We start from the raw sequence: 25,205 nt of genomic DNA, 5'->3' as shown, positions 1-25,205 counted from the left end.
CAGTGACATGATTAGATTTGCATTTTGAAAAGATCACTCTGGATGCAAAACAGTTGGGGATAAAAAGACGTTTGAAATCCATTGCTCTCAGCACACGCTTGACAGGAATTGTTACAAGCATTTGAATGTTCTCTTCTTTGTTCTTACTCATATCTCTCTCAAACATCTTCCGCTCTACTAAGACAATTCCATTACTTCCTCCAGGATCTAGTTAAGTATATTCACCATATTTACTTTAAAATTTACCATCCCTATTCATCATGTTCCCACTTTGAATTCTTTCTGCATTTGCAAGACACTTACAATGTGATAAAATTAATTTAATCTCTGCTTTATATATGCTTTTCCCAAAGCACACTTTGCTTCTTAAGGACAGGGGCCTGCATATGGGTTTCAGAACAAAAGATTGCTCTAGATAAATTATTTTTCAGTGTTTGGTTCCTCCTACTATCAACAACTGGCTTCTCAAGTTCATAAACTGTATCTTTTACAAGCATTGTAACAGTAAAATAATCTGAATATAAAGAAAGACATTGCAAATGTTTATAGCATCTTTTTAATCAAGCCAATGTAATCAGTAGATACATAAAATTGGCACTGTCTAGTCTTAGTCTCTAACCTCTGCATAACATTTTGTGTAAAAGGACACTTCGTATGTGACTACTCGTAAAAATTGCCTCTATTAAGCATTTAAAAAGTTTTTACCTAGCATATAATGTGTTTGAGGAAAAAAGTTCTAATGACTACACTTAGATTGAAAAATGCAATAAATATTTCCAATATTAACAAACTTAGAATTCAAACTCAATTAAATATTAAGAGGATATGTTAAATTTCACCTGCTTATATTTAAATTGTATTAAAATCAATTAAATAACCACATATAGATATACAGTTTTATGAGGATTTTTACATTATAGGAATTGTGATTAAAAATATTCTGAATAATTTAATAGATAGATTCTGACTTTTTAGGAATCCCTAAGTAATATGAGTCAAAATGCAATCTTTTTTGTTTTTCCACAGAAGGTTTAGCAGTCTTCTATTATATATCAAAGACAGAAGCTAAGAATAAACATGGATACCCTCTATCATGGTGCAAAAGACATGCCAAACAACTGGAAATGTATAAGAAAGTAAATTAAATTATGGCCAAGTTATCTACAGTCTTCATAAAACTTTAAGAACTCACATTAGGGTGTTTAATTTTTCCTGGTACTACTGATGTTTAATTTTTAATCTCTAAATTATATATAAGCATTTTAAACATGTAGTAAATAAAAGATTGTTCCTTTTCAGAAAATGATATACAAATATGCATTATTTGAGATCAAATAAGATAATATAGGTAAAGTACTAATCCCGTGCATGATCTAATCAATATGAATTTCCTTCTCACTCTTAAGAGAAAGGAGAATGCTTAGATAGGTCGTGGTACCTGACACTAATAATAACTTCATATAATAATGGCCTATTATTTCATCCATAAAAATGCGCTTCATATTAAGAACTGGCTGGGGTTTGTTGGGGGGCAGATTAGAAAGAGTTTACTTGGGAATCAAAAAACTCAAGGAGCAAGTGATTAATATACTTGAACCTAAGTTTTGCTCAAATCATCAAAAACAAAGGTATAATACTTAAAGCTAGAAATGTATATACATCCTAGAAACTAAGGGTCTTCTTCAGGACCTGATGGAGGAACTAACTTCTATAGGGAACAATTGGAAGACATGCCTTTGCCTGAGTTTCTAGCAACATAGGTTAAAAAAAAAAAAACAAAACCAAAAAACGGTGGGTATATTCAAGCACTTGACCTAAAAAGCAAAGTTGTTAGATAAATTTTAACGTACTTGCTTTGTTTGAAGTCATTCAGCTTGGACGGAAGTAGTGAAAGACGAGATTTGAACTAAAGAAATAAAGTCTAAGGCTTGGTTTCAGGCACAAAGTGTGATTTATAGATGATTAGGATATATACTCTAAAGATTTACCTGAGGACAAAACTAAGAGAGGATCTAAGAGGAATGACTGAGAATGAGAAACGGTATCTTAGAAGAGGTACAATTTAACTTCATCCCTCTCAAAGCAAAGCAATTTGGTATCATCATTTTTTTCCTTGGGTTTGTGCAGGTAAGGCACTATATTTTTAGTGTCGTATTTATCTTTCTTTGTCCATTGCATTCTTCTCAAAAAGACAGCAATCAACTGAGAGTAGTGATAGGAAACAGAACTCTAGAAAATTAGCTGTAGCTCATTAAAAAGTGAATCAGGCTTTTAATTGATCTTAAACTGATAATTAACTTTTTCAAACAACAAAAATAATTAAATGCATTTCCTCAAGTATTTGTTAGTTTCATAACAATCAGGATACAGACAGTAAATTGAGCTTGCTCTGAAATCTGCTGGGATACGGCCCTGAATTAAGACTTTCAACTTAAAAAGGAAAACAAAAATGTCAGAAAATTCCCATATCAAAGTAAGCAAGCAGAATGGAGACATTAAGGAAAACAAAAAGACAAGTGGAAAATATACCAATGTCTGTTGGAAAGCACTTCCTTTCTTTCCTTTCTTTAAAATATAGAAAGTTGTACGGGACCAATGTAAATAAAAACTATATTCCTATCTGATAGTGATTTGTTTCTAGTTAAATATCAGGCACTTACACAAAACATCTTTTGCTTTTTTCCCTCAAGACTATTACCTCTGACTTCTCCTACATTTTAATGAATTCATACCTTCTCAAATTGTTTTAATTGTGTTATATCATTTGATAATATTCACAATATTCTTAACACTCTCCTAGCTTGATTTCTCTATACTTTTAACTTGCTTCTTTTGTATGCTTCTTCAGCTTTATATTTGTGGTCACGACACAGGTAAGAGTATAAATTGAACTATGTAATCCAGATGCTGACAGGTGCTATGAAAAAAATTAACACAGAGTAATGGAATAGAAAGTGAAAGAAGGAGGAAGATGACTATTCTATTTTAGATAGGCTGGTCAGTAAAAGCCTCTCATTGGAGGTAAATTTTTAGCACAGCACACTCAATAAAGAAGGGAGCAAATAATTAGCAAAGACCTGTCCTCTGAGCAGAGGGAATAGCAAATACAAAGCCTCTGAAGTAGGAACAATCTTGGAATGTGTGAGGCATTATCAAGGCAGCCAGCATTACTAGAGTGGTTCAAGAAGGGAGAGAGAATAAGGAGATAGAATTGAAGATGTGGCAGTGTAGGGCATTGTAGGTATGGTATAGAGTGTGAATCTTATTCTGTATGAGAAAGGCATTAGAGGTTTAAAAGCAGGTTAAGAACATAATCTGATCAATGTTTTTAAAAGGCACTCTGTCAAGAGTAAAAAGAAGCAGACCAACTAGGGAGTTATTTCAGTGCCCCTGAGATACAACCGTGGGCTGTATGAGATGGCCTTCAGCACACATTTAAAAGGAGATTGGGTTTGGACTATATTTGCAATATATTGACAAGCGAACTTGATGATGGGGGAAGTTAAGAATCAAAGTTTTTTTTTGTTTGTTTTTTGTTTTTTTTTTTTAAAAAAAAAAAACTGGATACAATGGGGGTTCCCTTTATTGTGATGAGGAAGTTTGGGAGTGGAGAAGGTTGACGGTGTGGAAAATCATGGGTTTTGTTCTGGGCATACGAAGCTGAAATGCCTTTTGAGTATCCATGAGAAGATGCTGTACAATGAGTTTGACATATTAATCTAGACAGAACAAGAAACATAAATTGAGGAATCATAAATATATTAACCATATTTTTTTCCTAAGGTAGAAAAACATCTAAATAATTATCTAATTTTTATTTTTATCTACACATTAATTATAAAATATTTTTCCAAGTCTTTTTATTTCGGACTGCATTGTTTTCCTTTCTTTGAAAAAAACTATATTATTTTTTGAACATTAGATAGAAATCTGATTATTATGCATGATTATATAAGTATAATATACAAAATCTTTAACTAGATTTTTAAAATGTGAATTATATTCCTTTCCTCATTCTAAAAATTTACTTTCTTTTGCTATTTTTTACCCCTTCTCCTCCAAAACGTAGGAAATGAGGAAAATGCATTAGGCTCAGATCAAATGCTGTAAGTATGACAAGCGAAGTTATTTTTTGCATAGGATACTGTCTCCTGGAAGATAGACGCTATCTCAAGTCAAATAAAGTTAAACCTGATGCATATTTATTATTTGCCTGGCTGTGTTAGGATGGGTGGAGGTAATAAGTATTGCAAAGTAGCCTTGATCTCAAATTTATAAATTTGTAGAGAAAATAAGATACCTATATATAAAACAATATGAGGATAAAAAAAATAAATAATAAATATAAAATCACTCTAATTGGTTGAAGAAGAGGTAGAAACAACAGTGGTGCTGGATTTTGCGAAATAAAACAATTTCCAGATACATGAACAATAACGTGAGATCCATGTCTGAGCATGACTTACCAAGTGGTTGGCCAGCGATGACTCTGGCATTTTCTCCAGCCACTGCAGCTCTTGCATGTCGCTCACTCATGTACTGTACAAATGCATAACCTTTGTGAACGGAACATCCAACTATTTTTCCATACTTTGAAAAAATGGCTTCAATGTCAACTTTCTTGACAATTGCCGTATTTAGATTGCCGATGAAAACACGGGAGTTGATGGACTTGGGGTCATTCTTATTGGTGACGTTGCTGGTCTGTGTTTTGCCAGTCATGATTGGCTCTCCTTGCTTTAATCCTTAAACAAACAAACAAACAAACAAAACAAATAATCAAAAGGTAAATTATTAGATTGAATGGGTATCACTGGCTTTTAACAGTTTTTCAATATTACACTCAGGAAACCTTCAATCCCTAAGTATTAATGATTTTCTTGAGAATAAAATTAATATATTTAGTAATATAAAAGGTAAGCATTGCATTGCTAAATACAGTAGAAAAAACTTATAATCACTTAACATACAGTTATAAAGATTCTTGATTTATTAATGACTGAACATTTTGCAGTTGTTTTTATATTTAAGTATATTTTGCAAAAGAAAGTTTGAGGAAAATCTGCCTTATTCTATCAACAGCAACCAAAAATCCAACATGGCTAAGGTCTGATGATAGATGTAATACAGAAATGTAACCTCCATCTTCTGTTTGAGAACATGCATTTTTATTTCTATATTTCTGTAATAGGTAGACATACTGTCTATTTCAATATCAGAACCCTTCTGTCAGAAACTAACAATTTGTTTCATTAAAGGCTGTGGAAAAGAAAACATGGTATTAAAAATTCAATTCGAAAATTTAACATAGGAAAACCACAATTTTAAAAATAAGCGACTTAGCCAGAATACTATATATGCTATTTATTTGAACCAATAGTACATGTCAGCTTCATAAAAACACAAAACAAAACAAAACATATGAGCCAGTGTTCATCAATGATCAGCAAATTAGTAGATTAGGTAACTGTTGAAATTTTATTCTTAACTTCACTTTCTAATTCACTTAACTAAAGGCTCCTATGTTGCTTAATGATTGCTAGTATTTTTAAAAATCATTTTGTGAGCTTGGCAGAATATTTGTGTTTAATTAAATTAAACAAAACTTTTATTTCTAAGTATTCCAGCACATACAGATTTATTCTTAAGGCCTTGAAAATTCCTTCCTTCCTTCCTTTCCTTCTTTCCTTCCTTTCTTCCTTCCTTCCTTCCACAACATTTGCTAACAACCTATTTTTTGTCATGCATCATTTACAGTACCTATTAACTTATAGACACCATTAAGGCTAAACTAAAATTTCAACAAGGTAACAGTCTCTGACATTGATGATCACTGTTGAACATTAGCTAATTGATACTGTTTGTCAGTGACAACTATATTTTTATATGAAGGCTCTCTTAAAATATTACAGCTACAAAAATAAGTGCATCTGATTTTTAAGAATCATTTAAAATGATATTTCTAAATTAAGCATTAAGGCGATGGAAGTCTTTAAGGCATGTAAATTGGATATGCTTGAAAATGTACTTATTATGCATTTAAACCAGGTACTCCCGAAATCAAGAGCAACGAAGTAGCATAAAATGTTTCAAATTAAATTGTTCAATATTACATCTGGGATTTTTAAAGCTTTACTTCATATTGGACAGCCAACATTATAAATATCTCCTTATAATGAAGATCAGTTTCATAAACAAAACATTCAGTTACTTACATAAAAATTAAGAGTAAAACACCATTAGAAACAAAGATTATAACACTGGCTTGTATTGATTCAGATTAGCTACATTTAAGTGGTTCCTTTATGAATTATTCAAAGCAGAGTTGAAGAAAGAAAAGTTGATATATATTTTTTATCTTGCAATTTGAGCTATTGCATATCTCAAGACAAATGCTCTGAGAATTAATTGAAACAAGAAAAATCAAGATAGGTAATTTAGAGTCAGTTTCCTTTCTTACCATTCCAAGCCAACACCAGTAATACAATCCACAGAAAGCATACTGTTTTGTTTGTGATCTCATGTGACACATATTTTTAGACATACCATAGAGTTATTTTCAAGGATAAACAATTCTTATAGTTGACATTTTATTTCCTAGACAGATATACATTGGTTAAAATGCAAACACAAGAATTGCTAGATTAGATCAGACCTGTAGTTTACAGAGCCCGGTGGTCTGCCATTGATAACCCTTGGTCAAATTTAATTTGAGGGTACAGCTGTACTCCGAATCCTCACTGTGAATGTCAACATGCTATCTTTGACTGTGCTCTGTTCTTTTATTCTGTGTGGATGACACTCATACCTGTACCTCCAAACTGACAACTGTGTAATTCTAATTAATAACTCTTACTTACCTTAAAATCTATACATATCTATGTATCTAATTTTTTTCACAACCACCAACTTGTCAGTTTCTATCAGTGTTTATAAGAGTAAGTTTTGTTGTAGTATTGTATTCTGTCATTTCAACATTCTCTAAAAGTTAGGCCTCAATTCATAGTTTAATATCTTTTCCATTACATAAACTTTCACATCAGTTGAAGAAAGACTTCCACTTTCAGCAATGATGGAGTAACAGTGACTAAATTAACCCTCCTGACTCAAAGAAATAGAAAACCAGGGAAATATAGATGAAGCAACTGTTTTTCAGACATTGAACTACAGGCAGTACAGAGCCATTACATCTGAGAAAGAAGAGACAAGGAAAGTAAAACATAGGAGAGCCAAGCTTTCTGCCTGGAAAACATATTTCAGGTCTAGAGCAGTGTCCATAGAGTGGGGAAGATATTGCAAACTGAGACAGTGACCCTACTGAGTTGAGGAGATACAGATCAGAGTTCAGAGCATCTGGGGCGGTTGGAATTTGTGTGACAGGTTTCTTGAGACAAGAGAGCTATGCAGACAAAGAACTCTAGAAATCTGCTTTAAAGTCCTTTGAACCAATGCTGATTTCTAAGTCATGTATGCAAAGGGTATAATTTCATGAGGCTGGGCAAGAAGTTATTGCAAACTTGTGAACTGGATGATTCCAAGAACTGCAGAAGGCCAAGAATCATTTAAGTTCCTACCAGCAGCAGTAGAGAGTCCAAATTGACTACCTGGAGAATTAAATTTAGGCATTAGAAGGGTGGGCCTTAGTAATGGGGATTAAAGATTCCAATAGGTAAAGGTATTCTGTGACCACCCTAGCAAAAGTTGAAAACAAGACTTAAGATGGTCCAACTAAACCAGAAACAACCCAAATGTCTATCAAGGAAAGTATAACACTTCTTTAAAAACAATAATTGGGCCAGGTGTGGTAGTTCATGCCTGTAATCCCTGCACTTTGGGAGGCTGAGGTGGGCAGATGGCTTGAGGTCAGGAGTTTGAGACTAGCCTGGCCAATATGGTGAAACCCCATCTCCACTAAAAATACAAAAAAAATTAGCCAAGTGTGGTGGAGCACACCTGTAAATCCCAGCTACTCGGAAGGCTGAGGCAGAAGAATTGCTTGAAGTTGGGAGTCAGAGGTTGCAGTGAGCAGAAAGTGCCCCACTGCATTCTAGTGACAAAGTGAGGCTCCGTCTCAAAAAAAAAAAAAAAAAAAAGAAAAAAGAAAAGGGAAAATAGAACAATAGAACTCATTCAATCACATAAAATACACTATTTTCACCATCATGCAAAAACTCCTACAGATCTTAAGAATTAAAATATGACCCATGACCAGAAGAGACATTAAAGATGTTAAAAAATGAATCAAATGGGACTTTTAAAGATAAAAACTGTAATATCTAAAAAATTGTTTTAAATCACTGAATGGTGATGAAACTGCAGAAAAACGAATTTGTGAATTTGAAGTTGTAGAAATAGAGAATATGTAAAATGTAGTATAGGGATAAAACATTGAAAAAATATACAGAGCCTCAGTGAGTTAATATTTAACTCTGTCAAGCCATTAAACGTATATAAATCTGGAGTCCCCAAGGAGCTAGTAGAAAAATATTCAAGAAAATTAATGGCCAAAATATTCCAAATTTGATAAAAATGATAATCCCACAGATCTAAGAATCTCAATGAACCTCAAGCAGAATAAATATATATATAACCACACCAGACACATCATAATAAAATTACTGAAAACAAGTGATAAAAAGAAAAAAAAGAGAGCTGTCAGACATTGGAAAAATATCTATATTTTGACACAAAAATGGTTTATAAGAGTCAAAGAAATGTTACAACTAAAAAACAAATGACAAGGGAAAATGAATTTTTCAGTGCAAACAAACTGTCTCTTTGTTTTTAATTTAGAAGTTTGGATGGAGCTCCTGTAAAGTGCCTATCTATGAAAACTCCTGTAAAATAAAAGGTAAACTGTAAACTACTGTTGCTGTTGTTCCAAAGAATTTTCTATGATGGTGGAAACATTTGATATCTATACTATCCAAAAAGTTAGTCAATAACCACATGTGACTTTTGAACCCTTGAAATCTGGCTAGTATGATTAAGACACTGTATTTTTAATTTTACTTAGTTAAAATTGAGGCCACATTTTAATGAATTGCTCTACCCCAAAAGGCTAACAGGGATCTTGTCTTCTAGACATATAGGATAAAAGTAAATCAGAAATACATCTAGCTATTTATGTCTCATTCAAACCTAGAGAACGGCTATGTTTTTGGTCCTGAAAACTTAGGAAAGATATGATAGCGTAGCTGTATTTCAGAAGAATAAAAAGTTCAAGTATCTGTCATATGATAACTAATTTAAAAGATTAAGGGTTCATTCCGGAAATATCAGACTGAGGTGGTAAATGCTCTGTAAAATTATAAAGAAATGTGATCAGAATAAATAAAGCCTTTTAATTTGTATTTGAGAGAGATTTTTACCTTTGGATCCATATATGATACATTTATTATAAATTAAAGGCAGCTCAAAAATGTACTTTAGATAAAATATTTTTTTGGAGCAGCCAAAATCACCAGCTAGTAAACTCTACCATTCTGCTGATTTAGTGGTCTTGAATTTCCATCTAAATGATAGAGTCACTAAGACACTTATATTGTATAAAAAAAAACAAAAACAACAGAAATAACAAAAAAAAAACAAAAACAACAGAAATAACAAAAAACACCCAGGTGATATGGATTGTCCTTGTGTCCCCACCCAAATCTCACCTTGACTTGTAACAATCTGTATGTATTATGGGAGGGACCCAGTGGGAGGTAATTGAATCATGGGAGTGGGTTTTTTTTTTCCCTATGCTGTTCTCATGAATAAGTCTCATGAGTGTGAATAAGTCTCATGAGAGCTGATGGTTTTATAAAGGGAAGTTCCGCTGCACACGCCCTCTTGCCTGCTGCCATATAAGTCATGCCTTTGCTCATCATTCGCCTTCTGCCATGATTGTGAGGCCTCTCCAGCCATGAGGAACTGCGAGTCCGTTAAACCCCTTTCCTTTATCATTTCCAGTCTCAGGTGTGTCTTTATTAGCAGCACGAGAATGGACTAATACAGTAAATTGGTACTGGGAGTGGGGTGCTGCTGTAAAGACACCCAAAATGTGGAAGCAACTTTGGTTTCTTGCCTGCCACCACGTAAGATGTGCCTTTGCTCCTCATTAGCCTTCTGTGATGATTGTGAGGCCCCCCGTTCATGTGGAACTGTGCATCCATTGAACTTCTTTGCTTTATAAATTAACCAGTCTCAGGTATGTCTTTATTAGCAGCATGAGAATGGAATAATACATCAGGTATTCATGAGAGTCCACCAGCAATATTAATATATACAATATTCAAAAACCCAGGAAAGGATGAAAGAGAGGCAAAAATGACTAAGAAAGAATGGATCATACACTAAAAGTTATAATCTGCTGAAGTCTAGAGCTACTACTCAAGTGAGTACTATAAGATAAACCATGGAAAATGCTGCAATAAATACAAACTAAAATTGTCACTTTTGAAAGAGAAAGTGATCATATCCAGTTGAAAATATCAGAGAAAATCTCTTAAAGTGAGTGATATTTGAATTAAACAATATTATAAAAATTTTCCTATCATTTGTGTATAAAGCATTAAAGATATAAAATATTTTATTAAGAACCTGCTGAAAATAGAGGTCACATGATAAATTTCACGGTAAATTGATTAATGTAAGAGATTTTATAAAGAAAAATAGCTTAAAATGCCACTAAATGGAATCTAGAAATATTTTAAAAATTAGGCAAATGATAGTATTTCATTCAACAGCTCATCAAAATTTAATAAAATTATTGTAAGCAACATAAAATTATGTTGTAAGCAACATAAATTATCGTAAGCAACATAAAAACAAAATTACTGTAGAATAATGGGAATGTATTAATTTTTGTTAGAGCAAATAATGTTAGCTAAAATATCTTAATAGCACAGACTAGGTTTGAATAGAACAATCAGGTACTAAGAAATAAGTGTTTTCATCTGGAGATTAAGATTAAGTAATTGGAAAACAAAAATAAACATATATTTGTAGATAATGTTACAACTATAGTTATAAAAAGTTAATAATTTCTTATTGGTTATTTTAACTACAAAATTGGAAATCAATGGATATTGGTAAGTCAATATTTAAAACTTAGTGAGAATTTGGAATGTTAATAAACTTCCATGTTAAACAATTATTTGTTAAATATAAATTAAATGACTGACATTTTGTAAACAAAGAGTAATAATAAGCGGTAAACTATCTCTTGGGGAACATTTAATGAAGTGCTGAAGATCCACATGTAATTTGGCACAGGGTTATAGCCTATAAGGAACCATCACCTTGGTTCATAAGGGGGTTAAACACATTCATGCAGATGAAACAACACAACTGGCTGGGTCAGGCCAAAAATAGAGAATAAATAACTAATGGAACAAATAACCAGTGGAACGCCTTTCTATGTTGATGTATTAGTCTGTTTGGCTTGCCATTTAAAAAAATGCCATACTGAGTAGCTTAAATAACAGAAATTTATTTCTCACAGTTCCTGAGGCTGGGAAGTCCCAGATCAAGCTGATGGCCAATTTGGGTTCTGGTGACAGCTCTCTTTCTGACTTGCAGATAACTGCCTTATCACTGTGTCTGACATGCAAGAGAGAAAGAGCTCTGGCCCCTCTTCCACTTCTTATAAGGGCACAATTCCTATTATGGGATCTTCACGCTCATGACCTCATCTAAACCAAATTATCTACCAAAGGCCCCACCTTCAAATATCATCACATTAGGGGTTAGGGCTTCAATATATGAATTTTGAGGAGACATATTTCAGTCCACAGCAGTTCATATTATCCAACAGTAAGAACCCACTTTTCATTTTGAAGCTTTGGGGAAATGGAATAAGCTCCCTCTGAGCCATAAGAGGCAGTGTGATTGCTGCTATATTTATTCTGTGAGGGCTCATGTAAACCAGTGGTCCCCAACCTGTTTGGCACCAGGGACTGATTTCATGGAAGACAATTTTTCCATAGGATGCAGGTGGTGGGACAGGGGTGAGACATGGTGAGGTAGTTTCAGGATGAAACCATTCCGCCTCAGATCATCAAGCATTAGTTAGATTCTCGTAAGGAGCACGCAACATAGATCCCTCACATGCATAGTTCACAATAGGGTTCACACCCTATGAGGATCTAATGCTACTGTTGATCCGACAGGAGGCAGAGTTCAGGCAGTAATGGTGGCTCACTGGCCACTCACCTCCTGCTGTGCGGCCCTGTTCTTAACAGGTGACAGACCGATACCTGTCTGCAGCCCAGGGACTGGGGATGCCTATCTAAAGAATGTCTATGTATCTAATTACTAAGATCACATAAAATATTCCGATGAAATTTTTACAAAGAAGAAAAGTTAAATATCAATTTTAAAAACAAAAAAGACTTAAAGAAATAAGATCATATGGTGGTATCACTAAGAAGTATTCATTCCAAGAGGTTCTCCTAAAGTACATTCATATTCTCCATATTCTCTGGAATGTGACCAAACTGGTATAATTCTAGCAAATTTAGCACATGTGATAATCTGAAAAGCATTTTCCTCTGCAAAACAAAGCTTAAATCACACATATTGTCTAAATACACTGACCGCAATTATGCTTCCATAACTTTCCACTCATCAAGACGACCTAGTAAGAAGATAGTTTTGAGTTATATAGAAAAGTCAAATGAACAATAATTAGACATTTTATTTTACTGGGGGAAATAGATCAGTCAAGGTCAGTACCCACTTGTGATGTAAGGATCTTGAGAAATGGAGCAATTAAGAAACAAGCTTCCTTCAGTGATTGGCGATGTTGTGATTGGTGCTATGTCTACACTATCAGGGATTGTGCACCAAGCACAGATGCAACCCTGTGTCACTGATCGCTATTTGAATCATATTTGGCAGAGGGCCGAGGACCGTGGGACTCCATTACATTGTTTTGTGACTGGTCAGCAACATCCTGTAAAAATCAAAACCCACTTGGAAAGATACCTTACTGGGCTGAGACTGGGAAGTCAGACTAAAGTGGAGAAGAAGAAATCAGTGACACTTTAATTCTTTATTCATATCATCCCCTTGTTTTAGTGCCTGTTGTAGACATTGCTAAAAGGGGTTCCATTTAGGAGATTTCTCATTTTAAAAGATGGTCTAGAAGCCATTAAAACTATCTCAAAAATAATTCTGAAATGCTTAGTTTATATTTAATAAGCACAAAACACTTAAGGTATATCTGCCATTGGTCTAAGTGATTATGAAATACTCATTCACTTACAGCAGTGAGGGAAAGGTTTCACTTCTTTTCTTTGTTTCCTCTGGGATCTGGAGTATTTTCAAATAGTGTTCTAAGTTACTTAGAGGAGATACCAATCACTACAGAACCCAAGGAGTCTACACTGAGAGACTTATTTACTGCCAAACCTATTTATGTCATGTTGAGAATAGCTACAAACTGCTAAGACTTTGTGATTTATATGATTCATATTAAGAGAGAGGATGGCCGTTTAAAAAGTATCTTGAGAATGCCCAAAACTGTTATAATTTTTCTTAAATTATAAGATCCACAAATCTACAAACTCCAGCTAAATTTCCCTGAAATATGTAAAATAGAGTATATGACATATAACTGTATATTCACCTTCTTCTGTTACTTAATAATAAATGGTATGACAGTTCACATTAATGAACTTGAACAAAGCAAATCTGGAGAGTCAGGCAAAAGCATCATTATATTCATTTATAATTGATGTAGTATATGAAGACAGCAGTGTAGAAAGAAGAAGACTGTTCTTATGTATTCACTGGAATCAAACTCTGCTGTATCCCTCTTATTCCTCCACTGAATAAAACATCTTTCTCCATTTTAAAACTCTCCATCACAAAGAGCTAAATTGCAGGAGGTAAACATTGTCATGCCCACAGGAGAAATTCACTCATTCCTAGTTAACAGGTCCATTCTATTCTTGTCCTCTTTGTTCAAACTGTCAATCATGACAGTTCCCTCAGGAGTTAAGATCACTAAGTGATTTCATGTAGGCTACTATACTGCCCACAGAGATGCACAACTTTCAATCATTATTGATGCAGCTTTGGAAGACTGGCCCTAAAGTGAAAGGTCTTAAATCCCATAATCAATCCCCTGAAATTTCTTGAACTCTTCTAAGATAAAAATAAACATGCTACAATAGATGCAATGGTGAATTTCTTCCTACAAACTTGAATGTTTGGAGTTGCACTAGGCAGCACACAAAAATGATATAGTGAAAATGCCTACTGTATGTCTAGATAAGATAAAGTTCCTATTTACACATCCCTTAAATTCAACTGCTATGACTGTAGACGCAATGTGATAAATGATAGCATCTAGCAATGCATTATTGCAAATACTGACTTAGAATGTAATTTCTCATTGGTAAAATAAATCTTATTCCCATTGATGCAACAGTCTATGATGATATGAGTTTCCACTTCTCCCTTCCCCTTAGCTATAGAAAGCAGAATTTCCCTAAAACTTTGGAAAATTCTAAGAAATGTAGAAATTAAAAATTATGGATGCTTTTTCTCTAATAAAAGCTAGTGTTTAAGCTTAGTCAAGGTTAAAGTTTGTTAAGATCTTACTCCAGAAATAATAGTAAGGAGATGGTTGACTATAGGTATAACTATACCACTATGTCTTAGTTCACTAGACATTTGTTGTCTCCACTTAGGCCTTAGACTTTGCACTAGATTTTAATGTTAGCATAAATAGTATAACATAGAAGATTTTCAAACTTTGGAGAATAAATCTACCTTAGTTTTTTAGAATGCTTAACCATTAGAGTTATGCCAACAAGGATTCCAGGCTCAGCACTACTTCTTTTTAGCTGAGTAACTTTTGGCAGTTATTTAGGCTCTCTGATCTTGAGATTTCCATTTTTAATTTAAAAATGGTGATAGGAACTATGGATATGATTTTTAAGAAATTTAAATGAGATGCACTAAGGTACTAAGCACAGTATTTGGCATATAAGAGGTAATTTTAAAATATTAGCTTAGTTATTATTCAGAATACGTGGATAAGTTAGAAATTCATGCCCTAGACTATTTTTCTTCAGTGGAAATGTTTTCAGGTACATTGAGTTTATCCAAGGATGTTTTACATCTCCCTTTTGAATACTTCCACATTCTCAGGCAATTTTCCAGCAATCTGATAACTTCTCTGAAGCTGAATTTGGACTTTGATTACTAGTGCTTTACATAAGTTCCTTCCCAAATGCATTTGCTGGGTCCTTTGGATATATGAAACAGCCTCTAGTATTTTATCTGATATAATTTTAATGTTGAAGTAAGCATGTTGGTCTCAACAGTTTCTTGTGGATCAACATTGCTGGAGAGTGTTTTAATTCACAAATGACATATAACAGCCTTGGTTGATATTTACCTTGTACTCAGGAGCAGTTGTGATTCTACAGGTATCTTTCCTTCAGTATTATGACCTAGCCTTTGGGTATCACCAGCATATACATAATCAAGTTATGATGTTATATAAGCTTTGGTGTTTTGTTTTGGCCCATATGTATACTCTCAGGAATGACTTCCATATTTTATGCATCTTCTCTTTGACTCCTTGATTTCACAAGCAAATCCTGTGATAGCTTGCAATGGGGCCAGAATTACTGCATGGATCTATGATTCAACTGGAGTGTATACTTTACACACTCAGGTAACAGTGTTTGGCCAGTGATCTTTTTGACAATTTACGTCAGAAATTTCTTCTACAAATTTGATACCATTACAATACAAATAATGAGATAGTCTGTAGGGTTAACACTCAGGAGAGGTCAGATTCCAGAGATTGGCCAATTCTATGCAGGCTGTTTTATTTTTGCAGAAATATTCTATGTATGTCTTACTAACTTCAACGCTGATGAGATAGAAAGTAGTATTCAAAGGGTAAACTACACTCACACACTGATATGGCTGGCTTTTAATTTACAAATATCGGTATTAAACTGAGAAGATAGAATACCCATATCAGCTCTAGACCTCTCAGCAGAATATGAAACCGGAATCCCCAGGTGAAGAGAGATCCACCCTGAACAGACAGAGATACCCTCTTGCATTGGGATATCTTAATGCAGACTTGATAACCAGGGATGTTCACCCCAGCAAAGTGGATAAAGGTGTTAAGTCTCCTGCTTACATTTAAGTTCATTTATCCTTTCTTCATATTAAAAAGACAACTTTGCTTGGTTTGTTGATATCAATTTTGGTCCAATAGAGTTGTCACCAAAGAGTTTCAAAATGAACTTAATATATAAATTATTCTTAGAGTACTATATTATTATTTAAAATGCCAGATGACGAGTTGGTGGGTGCAGTGCACCAGCATGGCACATGTATACATATGTAACTTACCTGCACATTGGGCACATGTACCATAAAACCTAAAGTACAATAATAATAATAATAATAATAATTACAATAAAAGAAAAAAAAAAAATAAATAAATAAATAAAAAAAAATGCTTCAAACTGTAGTGCTTAAATATATTACACAGCTCTAAAAACGAGCCACAAAGTAGCTTCTTCAGACTAGGGTTTCATTTATGAAATTTAAATATATGGATTTGGCTTTTAGTTAAGGAAATATTAAATAGAAAAAAGTAAAATACTTCTGGTGTATATCTCTCCACTTATGCATATTAGGTATATTATTTTTCTTATTAAGTGCATGGATGAAATCTATTATAAACTCTATGTGTATATGTCATACACATTTTAACCCTGTGATATAATTTAGCTCATGGTTTTGAACATATTAGATATTAATTATTGCTGAGTTCATTAAATGTGTTTACAACCATCTAAAATGTATGACTGGAAACCCAGATGTCTACTATTATTTTTAGTTCTTATTGATATTGCCAATTTGAATTAACTATATCCCCACCCACCCCTCCCACTCTCATCCCCGCCCCACACCGCTCCCCACCCTGCCCCCAACCACCACAAACCAGGCAAATAGCATCTGGAATATATTCTTTTTATCATCTGAGATAATCTTGTAACAACAGCATTCACTGGTAAATCCATTGCCTTTAATAATCATACGACGAATTTTGTTGAGAGTCAAAATTCCAAACAGGAGCAATCACAGATTCTACCAGAGAAGAAATCTTTCTGGTAGGTTAACATTTGTAAAAGGATCTGTCATACCTCTTGGGCTGGAAAAATATTTTTTTCTTTTCCCTGTTGTGTCAACTGAAAATTTATTCCATTTTTAGACAGAGTATATTAATAATTTTTTTTGTCCTATACATGCAAAGATGGTAATCACTGTCCTTTCTGGCATGACCAACAATCTAAATCAAATACAAGAGCCTATGTAAATTAAATGGATTGAAAGACACCATCTAGAAGATATTATCACATTTCTGGAAAGAGCAGGAGCACAATTTTGAGAATCAGAGATTCAGAGATATGTAAAAAATAGTGTTGACTACTGTTGTTAATGGTGTTATTTTAAACCTTTTAACAAATTTTAGGAACCATGTTGAACGGAATATATGTTGTGGTACTGAATTAAGGGATATGCAATTCCTATTTTGAATGAATCTCATTTTAAGACAGTATATATAACATTCCTCCATATAAAAACATGCTAGTGCCCACTATATACAATATAATTAATTACACAGGAAAATAGAGCTTTTCAAAAAATTAGACGGACAGTGATTCCCTTCATGCATAAAGAAAAAGCCTGTATTTTACTAAAGTATATTTAGAAATAATCACTATCACTATGTAGCTATTTTTTAGTTGAACACTGTGAAGTTTATTTGGTAAAATAAAGTGGAATATTGCTTAGGGTTGTAAACATAAACAGTAATGACTTTAACTTTGCAGAGATTTATACAGAAAAACACAATTATTGCAACTACGTAAGTAGATTTTATAGGCTTGAGAGACCAGAAGCCAAACTGATTTTTAAAAGAGTGCTGATACTCTCTAATCTACTGCATACTCAGCAGGCATTATTTGTAGTGTTATCTGATTATCTCTAAGGTTCTATAAAACACTTTACCTATAACAGCCACTTCTAGGGACCCAACTGCTAGAACTATAAGGGCTCCCCAGAGGACTTTCTCATCTTTAATAATGCTAGCACCTGCAAAAACCTATTACTGGGGTGGCCCACACCTATAGGCAACAATCCACATACAACACAAAGTCTACTCACAATTCGGGTTAAGGGCACATAATGACTATTCTTAGATTGAGACTAAACTGATGCTGCTATATGTGTCTCTTCAAAATTTGTATGTTGGAATTTAGGCCCACATGTGGTAGTATTAACAGGTGGGTCCTTTAGGAGGTGATTCATGAGGCAGAGCTCTCATGAATGGAATTAGTGACCTTTTAATATAGTTGGAAGGAACAAACTAGACCCTTTTGCTTCTCTCTCTTTTTCACTGTGTGAGTACACAGCTTTCAAGGTGCCATCTTGGAAGCAAAGATTGGGCCCTCACCAGACACTGAACTTGCTGGTTCCTTAATCATGGACTTTCCAGACTCTAAAACTGTGAGAAACAAACTTCTATCATTTATATATTACTCTATCTCAAATACTTTGTTATACCAGCATAGATAGACGGTCAGTTACCTATTGTTAAATTTTAAACACATTGGAGACCAAACAAAATGTAACATTCAAAACATCTTAACACATTCATGGTTTTCATGACTCTTCAACGACAACAGATTACTGTGTTATTACTTTTAGAAGTAGCGGTACACTTTCTTACTTTGTAAAGCTGAAGTGAGTCAGAAGATCTAGGTGTCACAACATTGGTATTTCTTTCTTTTCCTTTTTTCTTTTTTCTTTTTTTTTTTTTTTTGAGATGGAATCTCACTCTGTCACCCAGGCTGGTGTGCAGTGGTGTGATTTCGGCTCACTGCAACCTCCGCCTCCAGGTTCAAGTGATTCTCCTGCCTCAGCCTCCCAAGGAGCTGCAGTTACAGGCACACACCACCATGCCTGGCTAATTTTTATATTTTTAGTAGAGACAAGGTTTCACCATGTTGGCCAGGCTGGTCTCAAACTCCTGACCTCAAGTGATCCACCTGCCTCGGCCTCCCAAAGTGCTGGGATTACAGGCATGAGACACTGCACCTGGTCCCATTGGCATTACTTATCTTCAAAGCAGTTTAGTTATAGGTACCAATTTCATTCATGTTGTTTCTTCTATATTTTGTATCTTAAGAGTCAATGACTATGTTACCTATTATAGTGATTAACAATAGGAAACAATTATAGAATATGCATATAATTAAAAAACTAAACATTTATTTAAATATAACAAGATAATAAAATTTACAAATGTTAATTAAATGTCAGCAACAAAGTCCATTCCAATGGATTTAAACCTTGGAGTCCTTAATCAAGGTGTAAATTTTTACTTGAGATTACATGTTTATCTCTCATAATTGAATGTGCTTACCACAGGTTAATACTTCAATTGTGTTATGGCTTTTTCTTAAATAATTTTTATCTCTAATATTTTTAAAAATTAAAAAAATAAGAACAAGAATCTTAACCAAATCTGACAAATAGCTGCAAAAATTGCTAACACTTTGCTGGATATAAAATCAACCCACAAAAAATCAATGATAACCAACTAGCTAAAAAATAAATCAAAGAAAGCAATAGCATTTATTTATAATAGCTACAAAAAAATTTAGGAATAAATTTAACCAAGCAGGTAAAAGAGTTCTACAAGGAAAAACATCTACTAATGAAAGAAATTGAAGAGAACACACACAAAAAATGGAAGACATTTAATGCTCATTGAATGAAAAGTTAATTTTTAAATGATTATACCACCCAAAGCAATCTACAGATACAATGTAATTTCTATCAAAATACCAATGACATTTTTCACAGAAATGGAATCCTAAAATTTATATGGAACCAAAAGAAGACCCTGGATAGCCAAAGCAATCCCAAGAAAAAGGAACAAAGTTGGAAACATCACAGACCTGACTTCAAAATATATTCCAAGGCTATGATAAGCAAAACAGCATGGTATTGGTATAAAAACACTCATATAGACCAATGGAACAATACTGATAACCCAGAAATAAATCAACATATTTATAGCCAATTGATTTTCAACAAAGGTGCCAGAACATACATTGGAGAAAGTACACCCTCTTCAACAAATGGTGCTGGGAAAATTGGATATCCATATGCAGAAGTATGAAACTAGACCCCTGTCTATTATCATATGCAAAAATAAATCAAAGTGGATGAAATAAATAAATGTAAAACTGAAACTATGAAACCACTTAAAGAAAACATAAAGGAATCACTCCTGGACATTGGTCAAGGCAAATATTTTATGGCTAAATCCTCAAAAGTACAGGCAACAAAAACAAAACTAGACAAATGGGACTATATTAAACTAAAACGCTTCTGCACAGTAAAGGAAACAATTAACAGAGTGGGGAGACAATCTGTTGAATGGGATAAAATCTGACAAGGGACCAGTATCCAGAATATACAAGGAATTTAAACAACTTAGTAGCAAAAAGCAATCACATTAAAAGGGAAAGGATCTGAACAGACATTTATCAAAAGAAGACCAAAAAATGGCCAGTAGGTATATGAAAAATACTCAATATCATTAACAAGAAAATGCAAATCATAATCATAATGAGATATAATCTTACCCTAGTTAGAATGGCCATTATCAAAAAGATAACAACAATAACAACAACAAAAAAATAGACACTGACGAAGTTGTGTAGAAAAGGGAACTCTTATACACTATTGGGGGGAATACAAATCATTATATCCATTATGGAAAATAGTACAGAGATTTCTCAAGAAACTAAAAATAGAATGACCATATGATCCAGCGATCTCACTAGTAGATATTTACAGAAGGAAAAGGAATTCAGTATATCAAAGGGGAACCTGCATCCCCATGTTTACTGCAGCACTATTCACAATATCAAAGTAATGGAATCAACCTAAGTGTCTAGCAAGAGATGAATGGATAAAGAAAATGTGGTGTACATATGCAATGGAATACTATCCAGCCAAAAAAGGATGACATCTTGCATTTGCACAGCATGGATGGAGCTAGAGGTCATTATGTTAAGTGAAATAAACCAGGCCTAGAAAGACAAATATTGGATGTTCTCACTCATACATGAGAGCTAAGGGAGGTAGAAAGTAGAATGATAGTTACCAGGGACTAGGAAGGGCATATGTGAGTATGGGGAGAGGTGAGATGAAGAGAGGTAGTTCACTGGATACAAGCATACAGTTAGATAGAAGGAAATTCTAATTATTGATAGCACAGTAGAATATTATAAACAATAACATATTGTAAATTTCAAAACAGCTAGTAGAAACGATTTCAAATGTTCCAAACACAAATTATATATGCTCCAGGTGATGGATATTCTAAATACCTTGAATTGATCATTAAACATTGTACACATGTATCAAAATATCACATGTACCCCATAAATATGTACAACTACCATGTATAAATAAAAAATAAAATTCTAACACTTACTGAAAATGTACTATGTGCCAGACATTGTTGTAATAACTTGACATTATTAATTCACTTAATTCTATAACTAATATGCATGAATGCAAATTGAAGATATTTCAAGCAAATGCCTAAGTTTAACTCCAGCAATTCAGCTTGAGAGTCTGATATTCTGTCTCACTAGAAGCCTAAACTTTAAGCACATCTTTGATAAGCACAGTGCTTGCTATTTCCCATGTTAAAAGAAGAAAATTGATGCTTGAAAGCAGAATAAGTTGTTGAATTCATGGAAGTAGAGTAGAAGGATGGTTACAAGAGGCTTATGGGGTAGGGAAAAGATAGAAATGGAGAGTTGTTTATCAAAGGGTGAAAAGTTTCAGATAGACAGGAGAAACAGGTTTTGAGATCTATTGTACAGCAGGATGACTATAATAAATGATTGTATATTCCACAATAAGTAAAATTCAAATGTTTCAGCATAAAAATGATAGGTGAGTGAGGTGATTGATCTATTAATTAGCTTCAGTTAATCATTCCACATTGTATACATATATCAAAACATCACAAGCTTCCCCATAAATTTATACAGTTATGGTTTGTTTTTTTGAGATAGAGTTTCACTCTTGTTGCCCAGGCTGAAGTGCAATGGCGTGATCTCGGCTCACAGCAACCTCCACCTCCCAGGTTCAAGCAATTCTCCTGCCTCAGCTTCCAGAGTACCTGGGACTACAGGCATGTGCCACCACACACAGCTAATTTTGTATTTTTAGTAGAGATGGGGTTTCTCCATGTTGGTCAGGCTGGTCTTGAACTCCTGACCTCAGGTGATCCGCCCACCTCAGCCTCCCAAAGTGCTGGGATTACATGCGTGAGCCACCGTGCCTGGCTGAAGCTGGTAGGTTTTTGATCAGAGCATGGTGAAAAATTGCTACTGAGGACTGCTTGGAAGCCATAAGCAAGTTGTACATAATGTATGTGATATGATACTCCAGGATTTTAGACACTTTGTGGAGTATTGAGACTCACAGATGGACACATACCAAGTAAAGCTATATTAAATTTCAGATTTAGTTAGCTAAGGATAACAAATCAGTGCAGAGGAGTGAAGGCAGAATACTTCAGTACATACACTCTTGGCCCCAGAGTCACAAGCTGGGAGATCGGAAAAGTTCAATTATTGCTACCACCACACCCCTACTTTTTCTCAACATGTAAATCACCAATTGAGAAGAATTCCTAATACCAAAACTAGACAAAGACATTACAAGAATAGAAAACTTCAGTCTGAAAGAACTGACCAAAAAAAAATCTCCTGGAACTAATACGCAATTATAGTAAGGTTGCAAATACAAGATTAATATTCAAAAGTCCCTTGCTTATATGACAGCAATAAACAAATGGAATTTGAAATTAAAAATACAGTATTTAAATTTACCATAGGGATTGCTTCTCAGCCTTTTGGCTAAGATCAAGTGTAAATTTACCATAGGTATAAATCGAACAAAATATGTATACAACTTATATGAGAAAAGCTACAAAATTCTGATGAAAGAAATCAAAGATGATCTAAATAAATGGAGAAATATTCCATGTTCATAGATATTGCCAAGATACCAACTTTTCCCAAATTTATCCATAGATTCAATGCAATCCCAATAAAAATTCCAGGAAATTACTTTGTGGATATCAACACAATGATTTCTAACTTTACATGGAGAGGCTAAGTTCCCAGAATGGGCAACCTAATATTGAAGAACAAAGTTGGAAGGGACACAACCCAATTTTGAGACTCAATATAAAGCCACAGTAATAAAGACTGGTATTGGCAAAAGAATGGAGAAATAGATTAATGGTACAGAATACAGAGCTCAGAAATACACCCATATGAACACAGTCAACTGATCTTTGAAAAAGTAGCAAAAGCAAAACTATAGACCAAAAAATAGTCTTTTTAATAAATGGTTCTGGAATAATTGGACACCTACGTACAAAAAATGAATCTAGACAAAGACTTTACACCCTTTATAAAAATTAACTCAGAATGGATCCTTGACCTAAATGTGAAATGGAAAACTATAGAACACCTAGAAAACAACATAAGATGAAATACAGATGGCCTTGGATTTGGTGATCACATTTTAGATGCAGCACCAATGGCACGATCCAGGAAACAAACAACTGATAAGCTGAATTTTATTAAATTTAAAAACCCCTACTCTGCAGAAGACATTGTCAAGAGAATGAGAAGACAAACCAAAGACTAGGATAAAGTGTTCGCAAAAGTCTGCAATTCCATCATGCAATTATGGCCTCATATAGCAGCACAATTTATTTCAAAATTTCAATATTGGAGGGTTTGACAAGGGTTCAGAGCATCATAAATGCATTTAATCAAGAGATATTTTTCTCATTCTCAGAAGATTCTTCTCTTTGAGGCACCCCATTTTTCTACAAAGACACATTGAAAATAAGGGAAAAAAAATTGTTACCCAGCAAATTAACTCAAATGCATGAACCCAAGTGGTCTATACTTCAAAGAATGTGTTCATCCAGGCAGATATTCCCTTACTTCAATAAACGTAGTACACAATACAAGGTAGTTTTAGGAATTTCTCTTTCTCCAATAAAATATCTTTTATGATATGTATGTAGTCAACATGCTTTGTATATTTTTTCTAAAGTATACAAACAAGCAAAAGTATAAGCAGAAAAATATTTTTGGAATCGCAAATTTAGTTATTTATTCAAGAAACAGTCATTATGTTCATTTACATATTAATGATTATTCATTCCATTCTAAAAACCTAGTTACAATTAATCCTTCAATTCTACAAAAATATATAGGACCTTTTTGAAAAGATTGTTGGGTTTTTATTAGAATTTTTGTAATGCATCATCAGCCTGGTATAAGGGGAATAGCAGAAGTCTGAGAATCATAATCTAAGGCAAAATGTTTAACAACGTTGCATTCTCAATTTCCTCCAAGTAGAAATGGGTAACACTTTTTTTTTGATAAAACCCAATCACAAACACTTGGAAAAACTCATCTTTTTTAAAAATATATATATATATATACATATATATAATTTGTGCAATACTTGGCATGCAGTACTAGCTTAAGAAGTTTTAATAATCAGCATATATGCCACACTACAGATCCTTTCAAGATTTTTAATTTAAATTATGTTTTATATTTATATAGCACTCAAATCTTACAAAATACTTCACCATTATTATCTTCTTGATTCTTATAATAACCTCATGAAGTAGACGGAACTTGTATTGTTGGTGCTGTTTTTTACAGAAAGGAACGAAGGCTAAAATGTTTGGAGATATTGATCATCCAGCTAAAGGGCTAAGTCCAAGACCAACTAAGATCTAACTTAGCACTTACACAGCATTCCTATGTGTGATGCAGCTTAGTATAAGCCATTGGGTTAACTCAATCACTGTTTGCTAAGGATAGTCTCAAGCACTTGAGGGGGATGAGTGTTTATCCTGTTTATAAATTAAAGGATCTTATTTTTTTTCAAGGCATGTGAACTTGAACATCACATGCTATTATAATTCAAATGTGAGGGATAATAATCTCTAAAAAACGGTCTCTTTGAAATACTATAAGACCTTTACATGTGTCTAATATAACTTCTTTTATTCTTTTCTAATTATTTCCCTTTAC

General features: G+C 33.7%; 1 protein-coding gene across 7 annotated transcripts in view; it reads right to left on the bottom strand.

Annotated features, from left to right (window-relative positions):
• The window catches only part of RALYL (RALY RNA binding protein like), a 722,957-nt gene that overhangs the window by 377,597 nt on the left and 320,155 nt on the right, over nt 1-25,205 (bottom strand). For all 7 annotated transcript variants that reach the window (XM_054498886.2, XM_054498887.2, XM_054498885.2 and 4 more), the window contains exon 2: nt 4,467-4,745. In XM_054498886.2, the coding sequence (XP_054354861.2) occupies nt 4,467-4,722 (256 nt within the window). In that variant the 5' untranslated portion in view covers nt 4,723-4,745. The remainder of the gene's footprint in view (nt 1-4,466; nt 4,746-25,205) is intronic.

This window comes from Pongo pygmaeus, chromosome 7, assembly GCF_028885625.2.
Source record: "Pongo pygmaeus isolate AG05252 chromosome 7, NHGRI_mPonPyg2-v2.0_pri, whole genome shotgun sequence".
Classification (NCBI taxonomy): Eukaryota; Metazoa; Chordata; class Mammalia; order Primates; family Hominidae; genus Pongo; species Pongo pygmaeus.
Note: the sequence above shows the minus strand (reverse complement) of the source record. Positions and strands in the feature narration are given on the sequence as shown.